The sequence below is a fragment of the Teleopsis dalmanni genome, chromosome 2, assembly GCF_002237135.1.
Source record: "Teleopsis dalmanni isolate 2A chromosome 2, ASM223713v2, whole genome shotgun sequence".
In the NCBI taxonomy this organism is placed as follows: domain Eukaryota; kingdom Metazoa; phylum Arthropoda; class Insecta; order Diptera; family Diopsidae; genus Teleopsis; species Teleopsis dalmanni.
Window position 1 is genome coordinate 142,313,755 of NC_051847.1, and position 20,716 is coordinate 142,334,470.

General features: G+C 31.2%; 1 protein-coding gene across 1 annotated transcript; it reads right to left on the reverse strand.

Annotated features, from left to right (window-relative positions):
- Positions 1-6,836: 6,836 nt before the first annotated feature.
- LOC119675864 lies at positions 6,837-17,630 on the reverse strand. Its single transcript, XM_038087083.1, is given in 7 exon segments — positions 6,837-7,023; positions 7,090-7,402; positions 7,463-7,573; positions 7,640-8,957; positions 9,037-9,132; positions 13,573-13,638; positions 17,597-17,630. Coding segments are annotated over 7 exon segments (2,097 nt in total). The 3' UTR covers positions 6,837-6,864.
- Between the last annotated feature and the right edge of the window lie 3,086 nt (positions 17,631-20,716).

A 20,716-nucleotide genomic window follows, 5' to 3' on the forward strand; every position in this document is an offset into this window, starting at 1 on the left:
ACAAAATTGAAGCTTTCGTGAACGTCGAAGCAGAGCGCGAACTAAAGCAGCTGTGAATTTGCCGGTTTTATGACAAATCGATGCTGAAGATAAGTACTTTTGCTAAAAAATTATTCATGTTTTTATTTTTGTTTTTGTTTTTGTTTATATATGAAAGAATGCTTACTCATGCTTTTTGTTGTTGGGATTTTTTTTTTATTTTTTAATTTTATTAAATCGCAAGAAAATACAAAATTAAATGATTAATTAAAACTATTGAATGACAATTTTTTATTGTATTTCGATTTTAATTGAAATCAATAAATAAAATTAATTTCTTTAGCTAAAGGGCTATGACGCTAGTACGATTAAGTTTTAATAATAATATAAAATATTTAATATTGTATCTATACAATTCGATTAAAATAAATATGTATGTATGTGCTTAATTCAGAGCTAGACTAGGTGCCTCATTCACAGATACCTCTAAAAACCCTTGTTAATGATATTTTAATGTCTTTTGTTTATGGATATAGATATGTTTATGGAAAAAATCCAGGTCATAAAATGATTCACAGGAATTTTAAAGCACTTAATGTATAAACAACCGAATTTGTTATTAGGTAAATGGCGCGCAGATATATATTCAAATTTGAACAATATAAATAATAGTAAAAAGGTACTACAAAAGGTACTAATTTCATTAAAACTAAATAACTCCTATATTTATATAATTTGTTTACTATCATTATTATAATTATTATTGAGTTCTCGTGCTTTCATAACAAATTCAAATACAGGAACCGTAACAATTATCATAAAAAAATAAAAATCACCTTATAACTCTTATCATTTGCATTTTAAAATAAAAATCAAAAAATATTCATTAAATTTTCTTTATATTACGAGTATATTCATTAAAAATAATTATTATCATGTGCCTTTTATTTTTTCACGCAGAAATAACTCTTAAAATTCTGCTTTTTATTTTAAAACGCACAAATAACTGTTATTTGGTAAAGATTTAGTTTAATTTTTTTTTTTTGTACACAAAACAATACAAATACAAAAACCAAAAGAAACTCCTTACCTGCACTAATCCTTAAATACATTTTGCATGAAATTACAAAAACAACTACCTTGTATGAAAAATGCATTTTATATTTTCATTTTTAAAAACAACAGGCAAGCCAGTGTTAGTTATATTTTATTTACAAAAATAAGTGTTATTCTTGATTTTGTATTTATAAGGCAAAAATAACAGTTATTTGTGAATTTTCAATTAAAAAGTAAAATGTAAGAATTATTTTTGATAAATATATATATATATCCTTTAACTCCTAGGAGGAGCATAGGACCGTAAGAAATAACTTCCACTCGGTGTGATTGATGGCCAATAGCTTCAACTCTCCCTAGCCTTTCCACATGTGTGACATTTCGGTATCGGTTTGTCTTCTCCAGGTGACAGCAGGTTTGCCCCTTCTTCTGCTACCCATCGTGTTCCACTCAATCGCCATTCTTGTGGTGTCACCAGTCGGTCTACGCAAAGAGTGACCGAGCGCTTTTTAAATTCGTTTCTCATAGGTGTTTGCTGAGTTACAGACCATATACGATCGTTTGAAATTGTAATTGGCCAAAAAACTTTAACAATTTTGCGTAATGACTGTTATACAAAAACTTGTAGTGCATTGATGCTGTTTTCCGTAGTATTCCAGGATTGACATCCGTATAGAAGGCAAGATCTTATGTTGGAGTTAAATATTTGTATTTTAGTCCAACGCGATAGCTGAGATGATTTCCAGACTTTATTTAAGCGACCGAACGCTTGTTTTGCCTTCTTGATACGGTTGTCAATGTCCGCACTGGATCCACCATTTTTTGATATGATGCTTCCAAGATAGCGAAAAGACTCTACATCCTCAAGACAGTAGTTGTTTATAATAAAATGATCTTGGACGCTAGCATTAATGCGCATAACTTTTGTTTTCGTAACAAGGTTCCGCTCTGTTTGCTGTAGTTATCAAACGATTTAGGTTGCGAGATATACCATTATATCTGTGTGCCATCAAACATAAGTCATCGTAATCGAGATCACACAAGCTATCTTGAAAACCCCAAGTTATTCCGCCACCTTGATCCAATCCCATCTGCCAAGACTACGTCCAGGACGATGTTGAACAGAAACGGCGACATTACGCAATCCTGTCGAACGCCGATTTTTATGAGTATTTTGTCGCTTAGATATTTCTCGTGCAGTATCCGGCAATTTGCATCCTCGTATAGGGCTTGAGCCTGATGATATTTTGCGGCACACCCTTATGAACAAGCGCATTCCAAATGATGGTGTGACATAGTGTATCAAAGGCTTTTTCGATGTCTATAAATAATAAATAAAGAGTTGATCTCCATTCTACAGACTGTTCGACGATTACTCTTAGGCTGTTTATGTGATCAAAACAAGACTTGTGTGGGCGGAATCCAACTTGTTCTCTGCGCAAAGTTGCTGTTAATGCTGTTGAAAGTCTGTTGATGATGACATGCGCTATTATATTATTAATCATGTTCAACAGAGTAGTGCCTCGCCTATTAGTTCTTTCTGTGAGATCGTTCTTTTTTGGAAGCTTTATGATAATACCCTGTTTGACTTCGGATGAAAGGTTCTCTGACTACCAAAAACGTTCTATTAACGGGTGGACGATCTGTGCACTTGTATGTGGGTCAGTTTTCAGAAGTTCCGGTGCTAAACCATCGGGTCCTGGAGCTTTGCCGTTCTTTAGTGTTTTTATTGCACTTATAATCTCTGCAATATCGGGGCAGGAGGTGGAAATGTTGCTATTTTCAGAATGACTATCACAGTCGCAGTGCAATTGAGCCTCGGAACGTTCATTTGTTAACATATTACTGTAAAATTTGGACCACAGATCCATTTGTTTGCATTGGTCTGTAACCAGTACTCCATTCTCGTCTTTTAGCGGCTTACTGCTCCTGGTGTTATTTTCAGTAAGCTTTCTAGTAGCTTTGTACATATCACTTCTTCTATGTAGTTCAGCTGCGGTTTGTGCTTCATTGGCTATATTATTGTACCACTTTCTTTTGTCGCTACGTGCACTGCGTTTTACTTGCGTGAACGGTTATATTGCTTATATTGCTGTTGTAGGGCTTGCATGATTTATTTCAGCTTTCTTAGCTTTTCTGTTTTCAATTAAGCACCACGTTTCCTCTGACATCCATTGTTGGTGTGAACGATTATAGAAACGAATTTGGTCCTTAGCGTCATCAGTGAAGATGGTTTTGACAGTTTGCCATTCCATGCACTCTTCGGTAGTTGTTGAGTTTAGTGACGTTTCAAATGACTGGTATACCCTGTCATAATACTGGATATTTTTCTTCGGCATTTTGACTTTCTTGTCACTTATTGCACATATATTTAGTCGTATGTGGCGCTGATTAGGTGATCGCTAAAAAGGTCCGCTCCTCTGCGATTCCGTACATCCAGTATCGATCCACGCCATTTCTTAGAGATGGTGATGTGGTCGATTTGATTTTCAGTTCTATGGTCTGGCGACATCCATGTGATTTTATGTATGCGCTTGTGCGGAAATATTGTCCCTCCTATAACCAAGTTGTTCGTTGCGCACATTCCAGTAAATCTCGAACCATTTTAATGTTTTCTACCGATCCCATGTTTGCTCATACAGCCTTCTAAGCCCGTGTTTTCAGCGCCAACTTGGGCGTTGAAATCACCCATTACAATTAGTAAATCGCCTCGCTGAACACATGAGATAGCTTTATCAAGGGAGTTGTGAAATTCCTCCTTAATGAAAAAGTCCGTATCTTCGGTAGGTGCGTAGCATTGAATGCAAGATACATTTCTAGCTAGGGTCCGTAATCTTATGGAAATGACCCTGTCTGAAAAAGCCTGCCAGTTCATCAATGCTTTGCGGGTCTCTTTTGAGAGAAAAACCCGACTCCATTTCTTCGGGTCAGGTTTATTCCACTACCAGAGAAAATTAAGTGTACCCGCCTGTTGTTGTTTATTAAGTTTGTAGATTTGAAATTCGTTGCACAGCTGCGCAAGTCGTGATGATTCGAAAAGTGTCTTCACATTCCAGGTTCCGAATCGTGTATTATTTTTCATGCTCAAGCTCAAGGTCGTCATCGATATGTTGTTGCTATTTCTGTTATTAATTATTACGGTTTCGTTAATCGGTTGATTTAAGATTGGCAGGTGATTGGCCTACCGCATCCGATTGGGGCTGCCAACTGTTGCCTCCAGAGCGACAGAAAAATGATGTGATAGTACTCCTTTTGAAGGTATGCGAGAGCCGCCGTTGACCAGTTACGGTTCCTCCGCCGCCATGTCTTTTACAGACTCCTGTCTAAGCATGCAACTCTATCCGCAACCTACGACCTCCGAATATCCAGTGGGTAGCCTGCGAGTAGAGGTTTTTTTAGGGAAGTGACCTTCTTTGGACTGTTTGGTCTGCGGGAGGTATTTTATTTTCCTCCTACCACTCGTTAAAACGAAATGCATCCGCTATCCGCCACCTGCGACGCATCCTCTAGGGGTTACAGCCTCCCCCGAAGATTTTGATAAATATAATAATAATTATTAATAATATAATAATTATTATTTTTGGAGTTTTATGTTAAAACGCGCGTATATAAAAAACATGAAAAATATTAAGAATGAAAGTTGTTCGAATGATAACTATATACTTAAATATGAGTTCAGACAGCCTTTTTTCCTGCTTTTTTGCTTAAAAATTTTTGAAAGATCTGTTATATTCGCTCCCTATTTAAATATATTGTGGTGTCGGTAGCCGTAACAATTTAATACCACAATAACAGCAATTATATAAATACTTCGGAACTAAATCCGTAACTAAAACATTATATCACATAACTCAAGCCTACAGTATTAAATGTATGGAAAAGCCTGTTTGACCCTACAAACAAATCCATAATATATGTAGAGAGTATACATAAAAATTTAGATAATTGTAATTTTGACACATGTTAAAATTTCAAGACATTCTGATAATTTTATAGTAGATAAATTTACAAAAATTTTTTTGCGAAAAAATGTTGTTGAGTTCAAATTGTGGATTGATAAGTCACTATTTAATTTCTACAACAAATTATAAAGTATCTGTAGCAAAAATAAACCGATTTTTGGTATGATGAATTTAAACAAGATCATGCAAAAATAATGCCACTGTACATTCTGCAGTATTCCAAAAAATATTTGTAAATGACCCTAAAGTGATATGACTGAAAAAAGCTAAGATCTTGAAAATATCAGAAACGAGTATTAACAATTCAACACGCAAATTTGAAGAAACGTAAGTTGCTTTTGAAGTGGGTTACGCGTTTGCTTATACTGGACCCAAAAACAAAAAGTTACAAATCGATGAAAACAATACTCTTTGCAGAATGCGATAGATCCTTAAAATTACGTGAAATATCTGACACATTAAAGATATCAGAAAATAATATTTGAGTATCGCATTTTCTTTCATCCAACCAAAAAGGTTAAATTAAATGTATTTTTTTCGATTTTTCACCCATCTTATTCTCTTTAGGTCTAGTCTCTAGTAACTAGTAGATGCAGTCATATTTTTTGAAATCTAGGAAAGAGCTGTGACAAGTCGAATTTCACAAAAATGTATTTTTCTTAACAAGATCGAACACCTATTGAGTGATGTGTAATATTTTTTAATTGAACCTGATCGATGCCCGGACTGTAATTTTTATTCGTTTCAATACTATAAAAGTCTAGTTATTTGTATATAATTAAACATATCTGTTAATGAAATCTGACTGTTTAAAGTTCACATGTACTATGCACAAGTACTCTTGATATGAATCCTCTAATAGTTGAAATTATAAAAATATTAAAGAAAGGGTTAATTAATCAAAATACACAAATGAAAGTGATAATGATATAAAGTACAAGAAACTACTCCACATTTAAGAGGAGTAAAACAATAAATGCTAAATTGTTGTATATTTTAATTATAAATTGCATAAATCATTTGAAATCCTAGTTTTCTTTTATTTTATTGATTATTTGATTATAATTGTTCACTAACACAAATAGGGTGGAGAAACTATATCATACACACATTCCATGGGATTTCACTTTGTAGATGAATTTAATGAACTACCATATCACGATAAATAGCGGAACTTTTTAATAGGTAATTTCTCTCTTCGTGGTTTATAATCTATCTTAACCTGCTTTCTGCTTATCGTGGTCTTACGTACAGTGTTATGATAACTTAAAATGTGATTAGTAGTAAACATTATTAATAAAAATAATAAGAAAATTAAACTATTTTAGTCAAAGAAAAAAAGTAAAATTTTATGAAAACAAAATATTTTAAATTGTGGCAAATTTTAATGATTTTCACATTAGTTCAAGTTCTCCAATTATGTCATTGTTTATATAAAAATATATTGTTACTCTTAAGAAAACTAGATTGTAACTAAATGACTATATAATTATTTACAATAGAAATGCAATGCGAGTGAATTAATTTCTTTCTCAGTCTTTTTTTCGTTATCTCTCTCTTTCCTTAGCGCTCTCTATTTTTACAGATCGTTTTATTTATCTCTCCTTCTACTCTCGTATATTAATGCTCCACATACATATTTTAGTGTCCACCTATCATTTTATATAATCAAATGGTATAAATCAAACAAATTTTTATAATGTACAATTTTATTCTACAGCGTAAATTAAAAATAATTTAAAAACTTAAAAATATAGTTCGTTGTTAATAAATAGAAAAAGATACAAAATTATTTTACATAAGTAGTGTAGACTAGTAATTTGTAAAATTACTTAAAATAGTTTTAACTAAACAGTTCTATGTGTAGCTAATCTTTTGTATGATCTCGTATCCAGTCCAAATATTGTGTAACTCTCGTATATACACCAGGATAGCCCGGTTCACCGCATTTATTACCGAACGATACAACTCCAAGTTGTACCCAATGTGATTCGTAACGCATCATAAGTGGACCACCGGAATCACCCTAAATAGAACATAACAGATAATATAATAATTAATTTGCTGTATGACAAAATACAGTTCCACCTACCTGACAAGCATCAACACCGCCATCAGAATATCCAGCGCATACAAAATTTTCATTGATTGGTTGGAAATACGAACGGTCACAATCTTCATTACGCCAAATTGGAAGTTCCGCTTGTCTTTGTGTTGTAGATTCTTTTCCGCCATAGTACGTGGTACCCCAACCGACAACAGTCGCTCTACGTCCTGGTAAGCGTTCTTTTGGTGGCATGCGAGTACCTTTTGGTAGGCACACTGGTATCACATACTTTGATTTGCGTACTGGTTTATCAAGTACCAATATAGCAATGTCGTTATAGAAACCAATTCTTGAAAATCTGGAACAAAAGTTTTCATTGTATATCAATTCAATTTGATTTTGAAACCTCATTTACTACCTCTCATGTGCGCGAACCTCCTTAACCGCAAATGTAACTGGTGCCGATGGCTCATTATCTGTTGATAGATCAATATCACCCAGACGTACTGTAAACTGACGAGCAGCAAAACTAAAAAGACGTGAAATAACGTAGTTAAATAATATAACTGCATATATATTTATACAAAAAACTTACGGTTTCTGTCTTGAATCCCGCGTGCAATGTGCCGCTGTGAGTATATATTTAGTGCCTATTAGAGAACCACCACACCAAAATTCTGTACGTTTAGGTCCATGTAAAAAAATTGCCGCCATCCATGGCCATTGTCCATTAGGTGCCTCTACACCACCTACAATACGCCCAGTTGAATATTCCTGCTGCCCACATTCTTCTGGATCTATTATATTATTACCACCCAACAAATCTAATTCATTTGATATAACATCAAGTGGATTTGGGGTTGTGGTGGTGGTAGTTGTTGTTGGTCGTTGTTGTGGTATTAACACCAAACTTGGATTTGAAGCTGGTTTGTGTGTAGAAGGACGTGCAGTGGTTGTTGTTGCTTTAGTTGTTAATTTTAACGGTCTTTGAGTAGTTAATATGGTGGAGCTTTCCGGAATTGGACAACAAACGCCTGGTACAAAAAGACTCTTAAAACATAGAGATTCTCGCAGACTGCTTAAATTTAATAGCAATGCTGGACAACTGCTAAGATCTTCACATCGTCCTGGCCTACCGTTTGGAGTTTTACAACGATTTTCGACATCTTTGGCTGATGATTCGTCAGATGCCAGTGGTAATAAATCTATAGGTTTATGTGTTGTAGCTAATGTTGTTGTGGTTGGTCTAAGTGTTGTAGGCAATTTACTTAACTGGATCTTAGCAGTAGTGCCTTCTACTGGCAAATCAGAATTTGGTTTCTTTATTTTATTTTTATTCTTATTCTTCTTTTTCTTCTTCTTTTTTGTGTCTTTCGTTTCAATAAACATAGGTTTACCAAGTGGTTCTTCTTGACCAATACGTTTAGTTGCTACTTGTATGTTATTTATGCTGCCATTGTTTCTTAAGCTATTCTCATTTAAATCAGTTATAATTCTCACGGTGGGATTAACATCATTTTCTGTTCTAACTGCTGCAAATGCTGTTGTAGTGCCAATACTTTTAATATTTTCTGTGGTACTAGAAACTTCCGTAGAATCTGACTTAACATCATGTCCACCACGTGTCATATCTACCAGTAGATGTCCAACCGTATTCAAAGCACCCAAAGTCTCAGATATACGATTAAATGCAGATTGCGACAATAAACGTGGCACTGATTCATCACTACTACTTTCGCTTATGCTCTCATCACTATCCTCATAGTATTCATCATCATCATCTTCATCTTCAGAGTCGGAATCAGATGATAAAGATGATGTTTCTGCAGTTCCTGTTTCATCTTTGGCTAAATTTTGTGCTTTACCCACTCTTCTGGCACTATCATGTGAGAATGGAGACTGAAAAAAAGACGCTGCCTTAAAAGTAGTTATGAATCCAATAGTTGACACTATACTAGTTTGCTTAGCAATTACTAAGGCATCTTAACTTACCTTGATCGTTCATTAAGTGACGAGGTGTGTAATCATCATCAAAATCTTCATCAGCTGCTAATGTTCTACATATAACGAAGCAGGAACTGATAAGAACTGAAAGCAAAAATAATATTTTCTCATTCAAGTTTTCTATTTTTTAATTAATGAAGTGATAATTAATGACGTAGCTACATATCTGAGTAAAAAGTAAACGATGATTATTTATCTTAGTAAAGGTTAGTGAATAATTGATGAAGTCATCTACAACTACAATATTAAAGTAATAAATCACTCAATAGACATTTTTCACAGAAACTTATCTTGAAGGAGGTCATCACAATATCATGTCATTCCTTGGCACGAGTGTTAGTTCATTGAAACTAACACTTTCCTAAGTTGAACAATTTAAGTAGTTTTAATATGCTGACGCCGTTCATTACAGGTTATTGTTTGATTGGTTATTGTTTATTATTTGCAGGGACATAGTGACTTAGAGAAAACTATACAACAATATATATGTCAATGCCAAGCTCTCTCCAAATAAAAACGTGATTTCTTGGGAAGTTTCTTCCTAAAGGAGTTGGCAGAATTAAATTTGGTTAATCTACGAAAACTTTCAAAATTTTTTATTTAGACCAGATGGTTAATAAGAATTGTGTGGGAAAATGAAAGATTATCCCATAATATAGAAAAACAGGTCCAAAATTTCGTGAGTCCCAAGACTGCATTTATGGGGTCTGCCTTAATAATAAAATAACAATATCTGCACATATATTGGATCTAAGTTGAAAACAGACTTAAAACGTAAATTAAGTGAACATATTTACTTCGTTATTTGCATGTATATGTATATTGGAAACAACACTCAATAGACAATAGTCGTCTTCGAGGGTAAGATTTCATATTCGCAATAATACGAACCATTTCAATTAAATGTGACTTATTGATATAAATTAAATTTAGGACAATTTTTATGAAGTGTACTGTTTTCACAATGAACCAATACCTTATTATTGTTAAGTAAAAACAAATTCACGAGTTTAACTCTTGGTGCTTGCAGGCTCAAAAAATTATGTACAAATAATTACATATAAGAAATAATTTCAAGAAATTCACTTAATTAATAAATTATAAAAGTTGAAAAGAATAGTTTATATTAAGAATAAAGGCACTCTTTATATTAAGAGTATCCTACGTCAAAAATCACGTTAAAAATCAATTTAATATAAAAAATAAAAAATAAAAAAAATGAAAAAAAAATTGAAACAATTATAAAAATTTTACTTGACCCCGGGACATAAGTTGCTAGTGCTTAGCCTTTAGTTAGCTAAACTATTGCGTTAATTTGCATTTCACTGCCGAAATTTTATATACGAGGGCAGTTTGATAAGTCAGTGACTTTTTGAATTTCCCGCGCAGTTACTCCAAATACAACAGTGCTGCCGTCAGCTGTGATCTACCAGTGGGCAACTTTTTAATTTTGAGCAAGCTACGACGTTCAGTTGGTGTTTGATAGCCGTTCAAAGCAGAGTCTTTTTTCCATTTTCGTAAAACTTCACGAGGTTGTCTGCTTTGAACGGCTATCTAACACCAACTGAACGACGTAGCTTGTCCAAAATTAAAAAGTTGCTCACTGGTAGATTACAGCTGACGACAGCACTGTTGCATTTGGAGTAACTGCGCGGGAAACTCAAAAAGTTGCTGACTTATCAAACCGCCCTCGTAATATTGCGTCAAAGTCCAAAAACTTAATATTAAGTGCAGTTTTGTTTTAATTTGTATTTAATTGAAGTATAAAAATATATACATTTAATCTAAAAAAACTGATGTAGTTACTTTAGGAAATGATTTTCAGTGTTCTTTCCTATCGTTTCTGTTTAAAATTTCTATATGACATTTTTTGTGTTTTTGAATGATTATACTAAAATATATTATAACCATAAATATTTATTTTAAAAATTCCCAGAATTCATACTCAAAGTACAAAAAAAATTTGCAATGTAAAATAATGATAAACGATTCATTCACAATTTGTGTATAATATTTATTATTAGCTTTTTGTTACGTACAACTTAAGTGAAAGTGATAGAAATTAATTCAATGCTACTAAAAGAACTCGATATTATTTTTTTGTAAAGAGAATTATAATTATAAGAAAAAACTTTTCAGTAAAAAATATAAATTAAATTAAATATACTAACAAATTTTTATTATAAATAAATTAACTCAGCAATTTATTATTATAACATAATTGATATTTCTCCTGAAATAATTCATTATAAATGATGAAAGCAATTTCATTGAGAGTGAAAATAAAAAATTACTTCGAAATTTGCTAACACAACATTTTGTCTATTCTTCTATTATAAGAAACTCTTCTAATTATTTAGACCCAAGAAAAAATTTCTATTTTTGATTTAAAAAAGTATCTTTATAATAGTATCTTAAAAAAAAATACATATTGTGTTATTATGTTCTTTCACAAGGTAAATTACTTATTGTATATATAAACTATTTTACACTGCAATTATTATCAGTTGAATTATTTGTAACATTTCGTTATATTTTTATTTACCGTAAAAACCACACAAACTAATGATTTATAGTTATACATAATGTTTCCAAAAAATAGCTTTGTTCCAAATTAGGTGCTTTTGGATTTTACTACAAATAAAGATAATTTCACATGTATATGAAACTAGTTGTATGAATAGAAAATAATCAACCTTGACTTTAATCGTTTATTTGATTGGCACATTTATTAAAGCTAATTCATTATCAATTTTTTGGATCTATGAGTGCTCTTATTAATATTTGTTATCAGCAGGGAAATTAAATACACTTTCATTTTCACATTTAATTAATTCAAAAAATAGAAAATTATTTTAAAAAAATAATAGATTTGCTATATACCGAACCTTTCAATATTTGTACACACAGATTAATTTGTTATTAAATAATTATTTACTATCAAAGAGTCTTATATACCATTAGAGAACATAAAATTCTGGATTCATTTGTTTACTATAAATAAATCTATAATTATTATTTATAATAATTATAATTATGATTAATTATATGATAGTGCATAAATTATTTGTGCACTATCAAAGATTACACAAATCTAGGTTCTAGAGTAATACTTTATTTTTCAAGACACACGTTCAAATTGATCAAATACATGTGTTTTTCTTACTTGTTAAATAAAACCTATTGTAAATACAACAACTTCAACAAATTAGGGACAGAATATATGTAAGAACCTTTTTTGTATCTATCTCTATATTCTACACTATCTTAAGTCTCATTCCTAATTTCGTTCTTGATGTTCCTCTTGATTATCCTTTTTTTTTAATGTTTTTTTATTTGATCTTATTGACATTAAGCATGATCACATGGAATCGTATTAGTTAACCTATATATCCAATATTTTAAAAAACTTGAATATTCTTGGAAAATAACAGTAATATCAGTTATATAATTTAGAGTTATAATGATTGGCAACACCATCTCTCGTTTTCAGTCGATTTATTAGTCAACTTTTGCAAAGTGAGAGCTTAAAAGTAATTGATTGGGATTTTGACGGATACTGCCAGCTATATCGAGCAACATTTTATACCACCCACAAAATCTCTATAAACAATGACTTTTTTTGTAATCCATGGTACACTTACTACGACCTTCAAGATCATCGGTTATAACCTTTGCAGTATTTCAACTTTTAATCGAAATAATGTTTCTTCACATTTGAATGCCATAACTCTATATGGACTTTCTTAACAAATTATATACTAGAATTTCGCATTCAAGTAGTAACTACGATGATGCTTTTATAAGCTAATGCAATTCTATATAGCTTCTATATACTTGTTCCAAATCAGAATTTTATATAGGCATGATACAAAATATTTCACGTAGTCCCTCAAAGTTTATTTTTATCCATTATTTTATTAACGGAGCTAGTCACTTCGTTGTAGGGTAAACGTTATAAGACTGCATTTTTGATTAATGTATTTAATATGGCATGCTGAGAGATGGCCAACACTCGAGGTGATGAATATGGTTTTGCAGCATGAGTTGAGATCCTATACAACAATACAATGTTGTATATAACATTGTATTGTTGTTTGTCAGCTAATATTGCAGGTTTTATTTGTTCACTTTTATTTAAACTTATTTATTATTTATAGTAATTATTTAATTTAATCTTAATACAGTTCTTGACTCTTTTTTATGAGAATCTAACGTAATCTTTATTTATTTTTATATGCATGTAATCTAATTTTTATTACAAAAGCCTAGAAAAACCCAAAATTATATTAAATATCTTCAGAAAAGTTTTTCCATATATTATGCAATTTAGTAACCAAGAAACCTGAAAAAATACAGTTGCAATACATATCAACGTGAGATTATGTCACTACAATAAGATTACACACCAAGTGCTTTTTGAGTGAAATATATTACAAAAATACTTCAACTCAACCATGAACGCCAATCAGTCAGCCGCGTTCGTTATGCGTGCGTTGCTTACTTAAATAAAGATCGACAGACGTAGACTTTCCCACAACAAAACAATAATCACTGAGCAAATAAAAATTTAAATACAAAACAAATTGGCTCAAAAAGTAGCTTAAATATTAGAAATGAATAAAATAACCTTAAAACTACAATAATAATAATATATTTCCTTACGAGTTACATAACTCAGAATCGCTAGTCTTGCCGATTATAAGGTTGCTAATATATATGCATCATTTCAGTATAATGCATTTTTTATTTTAAACTTAATTTTATTGCACCAATTAAAAAAATTGATAAAAAATTTATTTAGAGGGTTTTCGAATAGCAAAGAAAGAAAGGGAAAACACAAAAATTTTAGTTAATTTATTGAAATTTGGCTAACCATACAACGCTGTTTCGAGTATTGTCAAGTACGCAGCATCTGTGTCTAAGGAAATTATAGTTAATTTTATTAGTTTAATTAATTAGTTTATAGTCCGTACGTATATAATTTGTTTGGACTGCAAGTGCCAGACTTAGACTTCGTACCTGTCAAATTTGAAGCGATGACTAAGAGTGTTTATCCACAAGTAGCCTAGTTTTGTTTATCCACAGTGCTCTAGTTCCAGGTTTTTTTGTCACTTTTTTATTTAATTAATTACATTAACACTAGTCATGCTTTAATTTAGAATAAACTTATAAACTACAGCTTTATTTGGAAGCACAAGTTCAACGAATTGAGAGTTAACTCTCTCTCTATCTCTGTCTCTCTCTCTCTCTCTCTCTCTCTCTCTCTGTCTTTTTCTCTCTCTCTAATACTAAATTGTTGGGTTCATTGGTTGACACCACTTTAGAAAACTTTTTAAAAATAGACATTCTCATGAATATTTACGTCGCGTCGAAAAACATCAACGGGGAACAACTGTCATTCATGACCCATATAAATATATACATTTTCGTATGATCTCGCTCTGTTAAAAAACCTTAATTAATTAAAAGTTTTAATCAGAGAAGACTGTTTAGTGTAGTCAAAGAGTTCCCACTTTATATCGAGACTGGTTTATATTTTTCAGTTTTTAAAATTGCATTTTACAAAATTGTTCAAAGAAATGAAAAATTATTTTCTCCATAAAGTATCTGCTTTAGGTTCGGCTTCATAAACTCTAAGTACTCATATAAATTACCTATTAAAATTAGCTTTCAAATCTTTAATATGGGTTTCTTGGCAATTAGTTAGTTTTTCTTTCGTGCAAGAGTAAATAAGCCAAAAACTTTAGTGCATTCTATTCACCGAACTAAAGTACTGAAGATGGGAAATCTAAAGTATATGATGTATGATTACTGAAAGTTTAAATGGTTCTTACTTTTATATGCATTTTTTCTTATGTATATTCAAAGTAAATTGAAAACAAAAACTATACGCTAAATTGGATTATACTACACATACCTTCTGGATTTTGTAAATAAAACACACTAGTTTAAATTTTATTACAAATTTATTTTATCTACTTCAAAATATGCTCCTTCTGAAGCGATAAACATATGTATGCCAACGCTTAACCCAATCTTCAACACACTTTTCGTAGGCCCGTGAAGGTATGGCTTTTAGTTCCTTCAGCGAATTCTCTTTTACCTATTCAATCGACTCAAAACGCTTACCACGAATGGGCAATTTGAGTTTCGCGAACAGGAAAAAGTCGCAAGGCGCCAGATCTGGCGAATATGGTGCCTCAGCGATGACATTGGTGACGTGTTTGGTCAAAAAAACGCGTACAACTAGAATTTTCCATAATAAAAATCGATAAATGCACTTGAGGTAGTCTCACATTAACAGCTGCTGTAAACAAACTAATGGATAGATGGCGCTCAAATTTGTACCATATGTCAATAAAGGGTGTACCAACATAACAACAAAAATTTTTGAAAAAGGTCTATTACATAAGGAGTAGATAACAAACCACAAAATCCGAATATTTTTTGAGCAGAAGATAAAGCAAGAAAAATGGCATAATACCATTGGTTTTCCCAGAAATAGATTGCGTTAGGCTAGGTTTTTGGGATCCAGAATGTTCGCAAACTATTGTGTAAGGTTAAGAAACTGATGCATGATCGAATAGTGATAAAATAAAACGATCTGTTAGCACTTTGGTTTGAATGTTAATCGTAAATTTTAAAATGCTTATTTTATTATAATATGAATTAACTATTTAACTTTTTAGTAAAATCATTATAAATTATAAACTTTTAACGAAACGAAAATCTCCTCTAAATTGCATTTAAATTATTTGTGTTGGTGGCATCCGTAACTTGTGCCATTAATGACTTTCCTAAACTTAACTGAATGCCAACATTGACTGCAAGTTTTATTGTTGTTTCACGTTGGGAAAACGCGTTTTTTTAAATTTTATTTTTAATTTATTTTACTGTTGCATTTTTTCTTGTTTATTTTATATATTGCTATTGCATAACTCAAAATAAGTTATCATGATATTTAAAAATTCCAATCATTTGGAACTTATAAAATTACAAATACTCCACTGGGATCTGCAACTTCAACTTCAACCACAACACCAACATGAGTAGTGGAAAAACTCAAAACCGCAGCAACTTTTGCTTTTCATGGCCACTGCAACTTCCTCAATTTCTCCTAAATTGCTAGTCACGTTTATTGTAAAAACTATTAATAAATATCAAAAACAATCATTTAATTTGACTAAGCACTAAGAAAACTAATTAAGGGTCAATTTTTGGGTTCAACTCAAATATATAAAATCGCTATGCATTGAACTTCTGTATACTCGTTTATTAGTATGAATAAGGAAAAAAATATTCAAAGAGTATTTTAAAAATTTGAGGTTCAAGGAAATCATCATACTTTCTTTTATAACTGAATGTAACTTATCACTCAATAATCGCTAGAGGGCAGATTAAAAGATTACCGGGTTTAGGGAAACAATTCAAAACAATTCAATTTAACCTTTGTTTTCATCGGCTTATTTTGTAAGGTATTGGCAGCTAAGAAAATTCTTTTCTTCGATTCTTTCTATGATAATCAAGTGTATGCAGATCTTATTTAGAATCGAGCATATGTCCTCAATTGAATTTGTTCCATTTAAAGTTGATCTGATCTGATCTTTTTGTTTAAAAAACCAAAACTCAAAACAATTATTTCATATTTTTTTTTTTACACAATGTTTTGCCAATATTTTTTTTACCATTTTTGACAGTTCTGGATCATACTCGTGATTCATTTACGTATTACTTTATTGTTTATAAGAAAATTACTATCAACACCTGAATATTGTTTAAGATTTTTATTCGATAATTAGTTGATAAGACCATAAAGTAGTAGTAAACTAATAGTAAGTAATAGTAAGAATCACTAGTAAAAGTAATAAACAGGCAGTGGCTAATTAGTTGATCATACGTACCAAAAATAAATGACAAAGGAAGTTATGAATACCAAAAGACACATGCCAACTTGCTACAGATAAGATACTGACCTATACTGAAATATTCTTGTTCCTGAAAAGAGTTATGGCATTGTCTATAATTTTGATTACGAATGAAGTTTTATTGAAAAAACTATGTTTATTTATATATTATGTTACATACATTTGCATATCTATTTAGAATTTTCTTGTTTATAAGTCGAATATAAATTAAAATTGTTATTGTTTTTAAGATTTTGTATAAGTCAAGGTAATGTCACTAATATATATACTATATCTTTATATAGTTAAATCATATCATCCTGTTATAATAATTTCCCAAGTACATATTGTTATGTTGTCTATATCTGTCCTTAATTCTCATTGGTTTCTCAGAACAATTTTTCGCTTAGTGGTCATTGAAAACACTTAGCTTTTATCATCATATTATACATAGCTATATAATCCATGTAAGACCTAAGCTTATTTTACAACCTTCCTCCATTCTTCCTTTTTTTGGTTTTATTTCCAGTTGATGACATTCATATCTTGTCAAACACTATTACTCCATCTCTTTCTCGGTCTTCCTTCTCTTCTCGTTGTTCTAACTTCACTCGCGAAAATTCTGTTACGTATTATCTTACCAGCAACCTCAAACATTTTTCCTGCTTGCAACATTGTTCTTACATTCCATGTTCTTATATGTATTTTCAAATCATAGGTTCTGGTTACGTTCCGAGACCTTAAACCATATCCTAGCTGTTAATATGTCTGGCATTTCTAGCTTATGCTCACACGAAACTCTTTCCAGTACTTTTGAATTTAAGTCGCATTTTATAACAGGCAAACCTTTCTATGAACCCATTCTTACTTCCCCGAACCCATAGAGGATAGTTAGCTTATATATAATAGTAAAAATACTAAGTGTCCTCCTTTTCAAATTTTTATTGTTGTGTTCTCCGACTTAATGGCTTATAAATTTTATTGTATAAACGTTATTATTAGAATATTATTTGATTGCAGAGATATATGGTATATGTAGCTTTTAATTGTCATTTTCCTTACAGTAAATAGTTTCATACCTTAATATTGTTAATAAACAAAGACTTTTGTATTCAAATATTCTTGTGAAAACTACAATTTACTTATTAACGACTAAATGTTAAATTTCTGTAGGTAAATGTAAATAAAATAAATGGGCATTAATTTATTTTGTAATTTCTCACAAAATAAATGTGATATATTTTAAATGGTTTTCACCTAAAGATATTCATCTGTGATGTTGAGAAATATCTACAACTGTTTTAGTTGAGTTGAAAAAAGAAATTGGAGAAAATTCTTTTAGATCAACAAGTTAACGAAATAATTCAAAGTATTTCTTTTATTGTTTAGCAAATAGTAAAAAAAATTTACTACTGTTTTAATTTATCTTGAAAAATGGCTTCAGGCTCTAAATGTCTGTATTGTATGCAAATTTAAAGATATTGGAGATCGTTGCGATATCACTTGGCACAACAGATATTTCAATTTCAATCTCACTTTCTACTCAAGTTGCTTTACACAAAAAAATTAAAGTAAAGCAAAAGTGACATTTTTAAGATTTTTTTAATTTAAATAAAAATAATTTTTTTTAATAAACACTTATATATTTAACTTAAAAAGTTTTAATAATACATTTCTTATAATAATTGACCAATAATAATTTAAATAAATTGTTTTGGTGCGATTAATATAAAATTAGTTTTATGCTAATGTTAAGTATTTAATGCTTTTACAACTAGTGCTATAAAATTAATAAAAGGTTATATATAGCATATATTCATTTATTTTTTTATTATTTATTATCCAATAAGAAATTAATTAATTTGCATACATTGTATCCATATTCTTAATAAGTTTTTGGGTGCAGAATTTTGAAGAAGAAGAAGTGTATCACAGAGAAACTGAGCTAATTAAACTATATTATATTATATATATTAATATATTATATATATAATATACATTGTGACCGAAAAGTTTCCGGTCATAAATAAATAAAACGCAAAATTCTTAATCTTCATCAATATTTATTTTATCTCCTTCAAAATATGCTCCATTAGAAGCGATACACAAATGCCAACGTTTCTCCAATCATCAAAACATTTTTTATAGGCGCTTTCCGGTATGGCTTTGAGTTCCCTCTGCGAATTCTGTTTTACGTCTTCTATGGATTCAAAACGCGTTCCTCTGAGTGGTAATTTGAGGTTGGGAAACAGGAAAAAGTCACACGGTGCAAGATCAGGTGAATACGGTGGCTGTTCGATGGTATTTATTGAATGTTTGGCCTTAAAATCGTTGATAATGTTGAACAAATTGAGGTGAATCGGAACAAGCCGGGCGTTGACACGTCGCATACACAAATTGTCCACCAAAATCAAACGAGCCATCTCACGACCGATGCCTAGCTCTCGTGCTATCTCTCTAACACTCACATGAGGATTTTTGAACACGATTTCCTTTGCCTTTTCAATGTTTTCGTCGGTGGTAGAGGTCGAAGGTCGTCCAGAACGCGGCATGTCTTCGACGGTCGTACGACAGTCCTGAAAGGCTTTGTACCACTCATAAACTTGAGTTTTCGATAAAACTGATTCCCCATAAGCCTTTTGTAGCATTCGCAACGATTCTGCACACGAAATTTCGTTCGAAAAACAAAATTTGATGCAAACTCTTTGTTCAATATTTTTTTCCATTGTTTTTTTCGCAACGCACTACTGAGGTGAACTGGTTTCAACAGCTGCCGTAAACGAACTGTCTGACAGATCGCGCTCATTTTTGGCATAGTAATTAAGGACAGTGCTGCCAAACTACATAAACTTAAAATATCGAAAAATATACAGCGCGCGAATTTTAAATGAGAACCTCCGAAAACCTTTCGGTCACAATGTATACTATATATATAAATATACTATAAGTATATTTTTAAAGCCTCATTTAATTATATTAATAAATAATGTTTTTTTTTAACTTATTGTAGCTTAGGTGCCTTTCTACTCAAGTTAAGAAAGAACGGGGTACTAGCTCCCTTCTGAGCAGAGCACTGCGACCATGATTGATCTTTTGTGCTACTTCTACTCAAGTTGCTTTACATAAAAAACTAAAGTAAAGCAAAAGTGGCATTTTTAATATTTTTTTAATTTATATAAAAATTAATTTTTTTTTTTGTTTTATCCTTTATTTTCTTTATATACATGTACATATACATGTACTAGGAGACTGATCTTCTACATAAGTGGTTTAAAGCTTAACGAAAGAATTGGTTTTGGGTCTTTCAAACTCAAAGACTTAGGACTGGTATTGTTTAATCGTTTCCCTGACCACTGTACTGTTTCTCATAAATTTGACAGAGGTGTTAGCATTGAATGAAATAGCTTTCTACCTATGCAAACAGATTATAATCATAGCAACGTTGAATATCTGTATATACTATAATGATATTATGAAATCGTTCGTATAAATTTGAAAGGTGCTCAGGATTGTCTGACAGTTGTAAACAATATCAGCACCGTTTTTGGAGTACGCCTTACAAGAGTTCTGGGACATAACGATTTTAATGTAAACTTGCAAGGCTGATGAACCTGTCAGATGAGGTACTAATTTCCCCCTAAGCATAGGCAGAAGCGATATTGGAATACCTATTACAACTTGTTAATTATTTTAAAGTCGATTTTGTTTTTTAGAATTTAAACTATTATTTTTATTTAAATTAATGATTATTATTATTAATT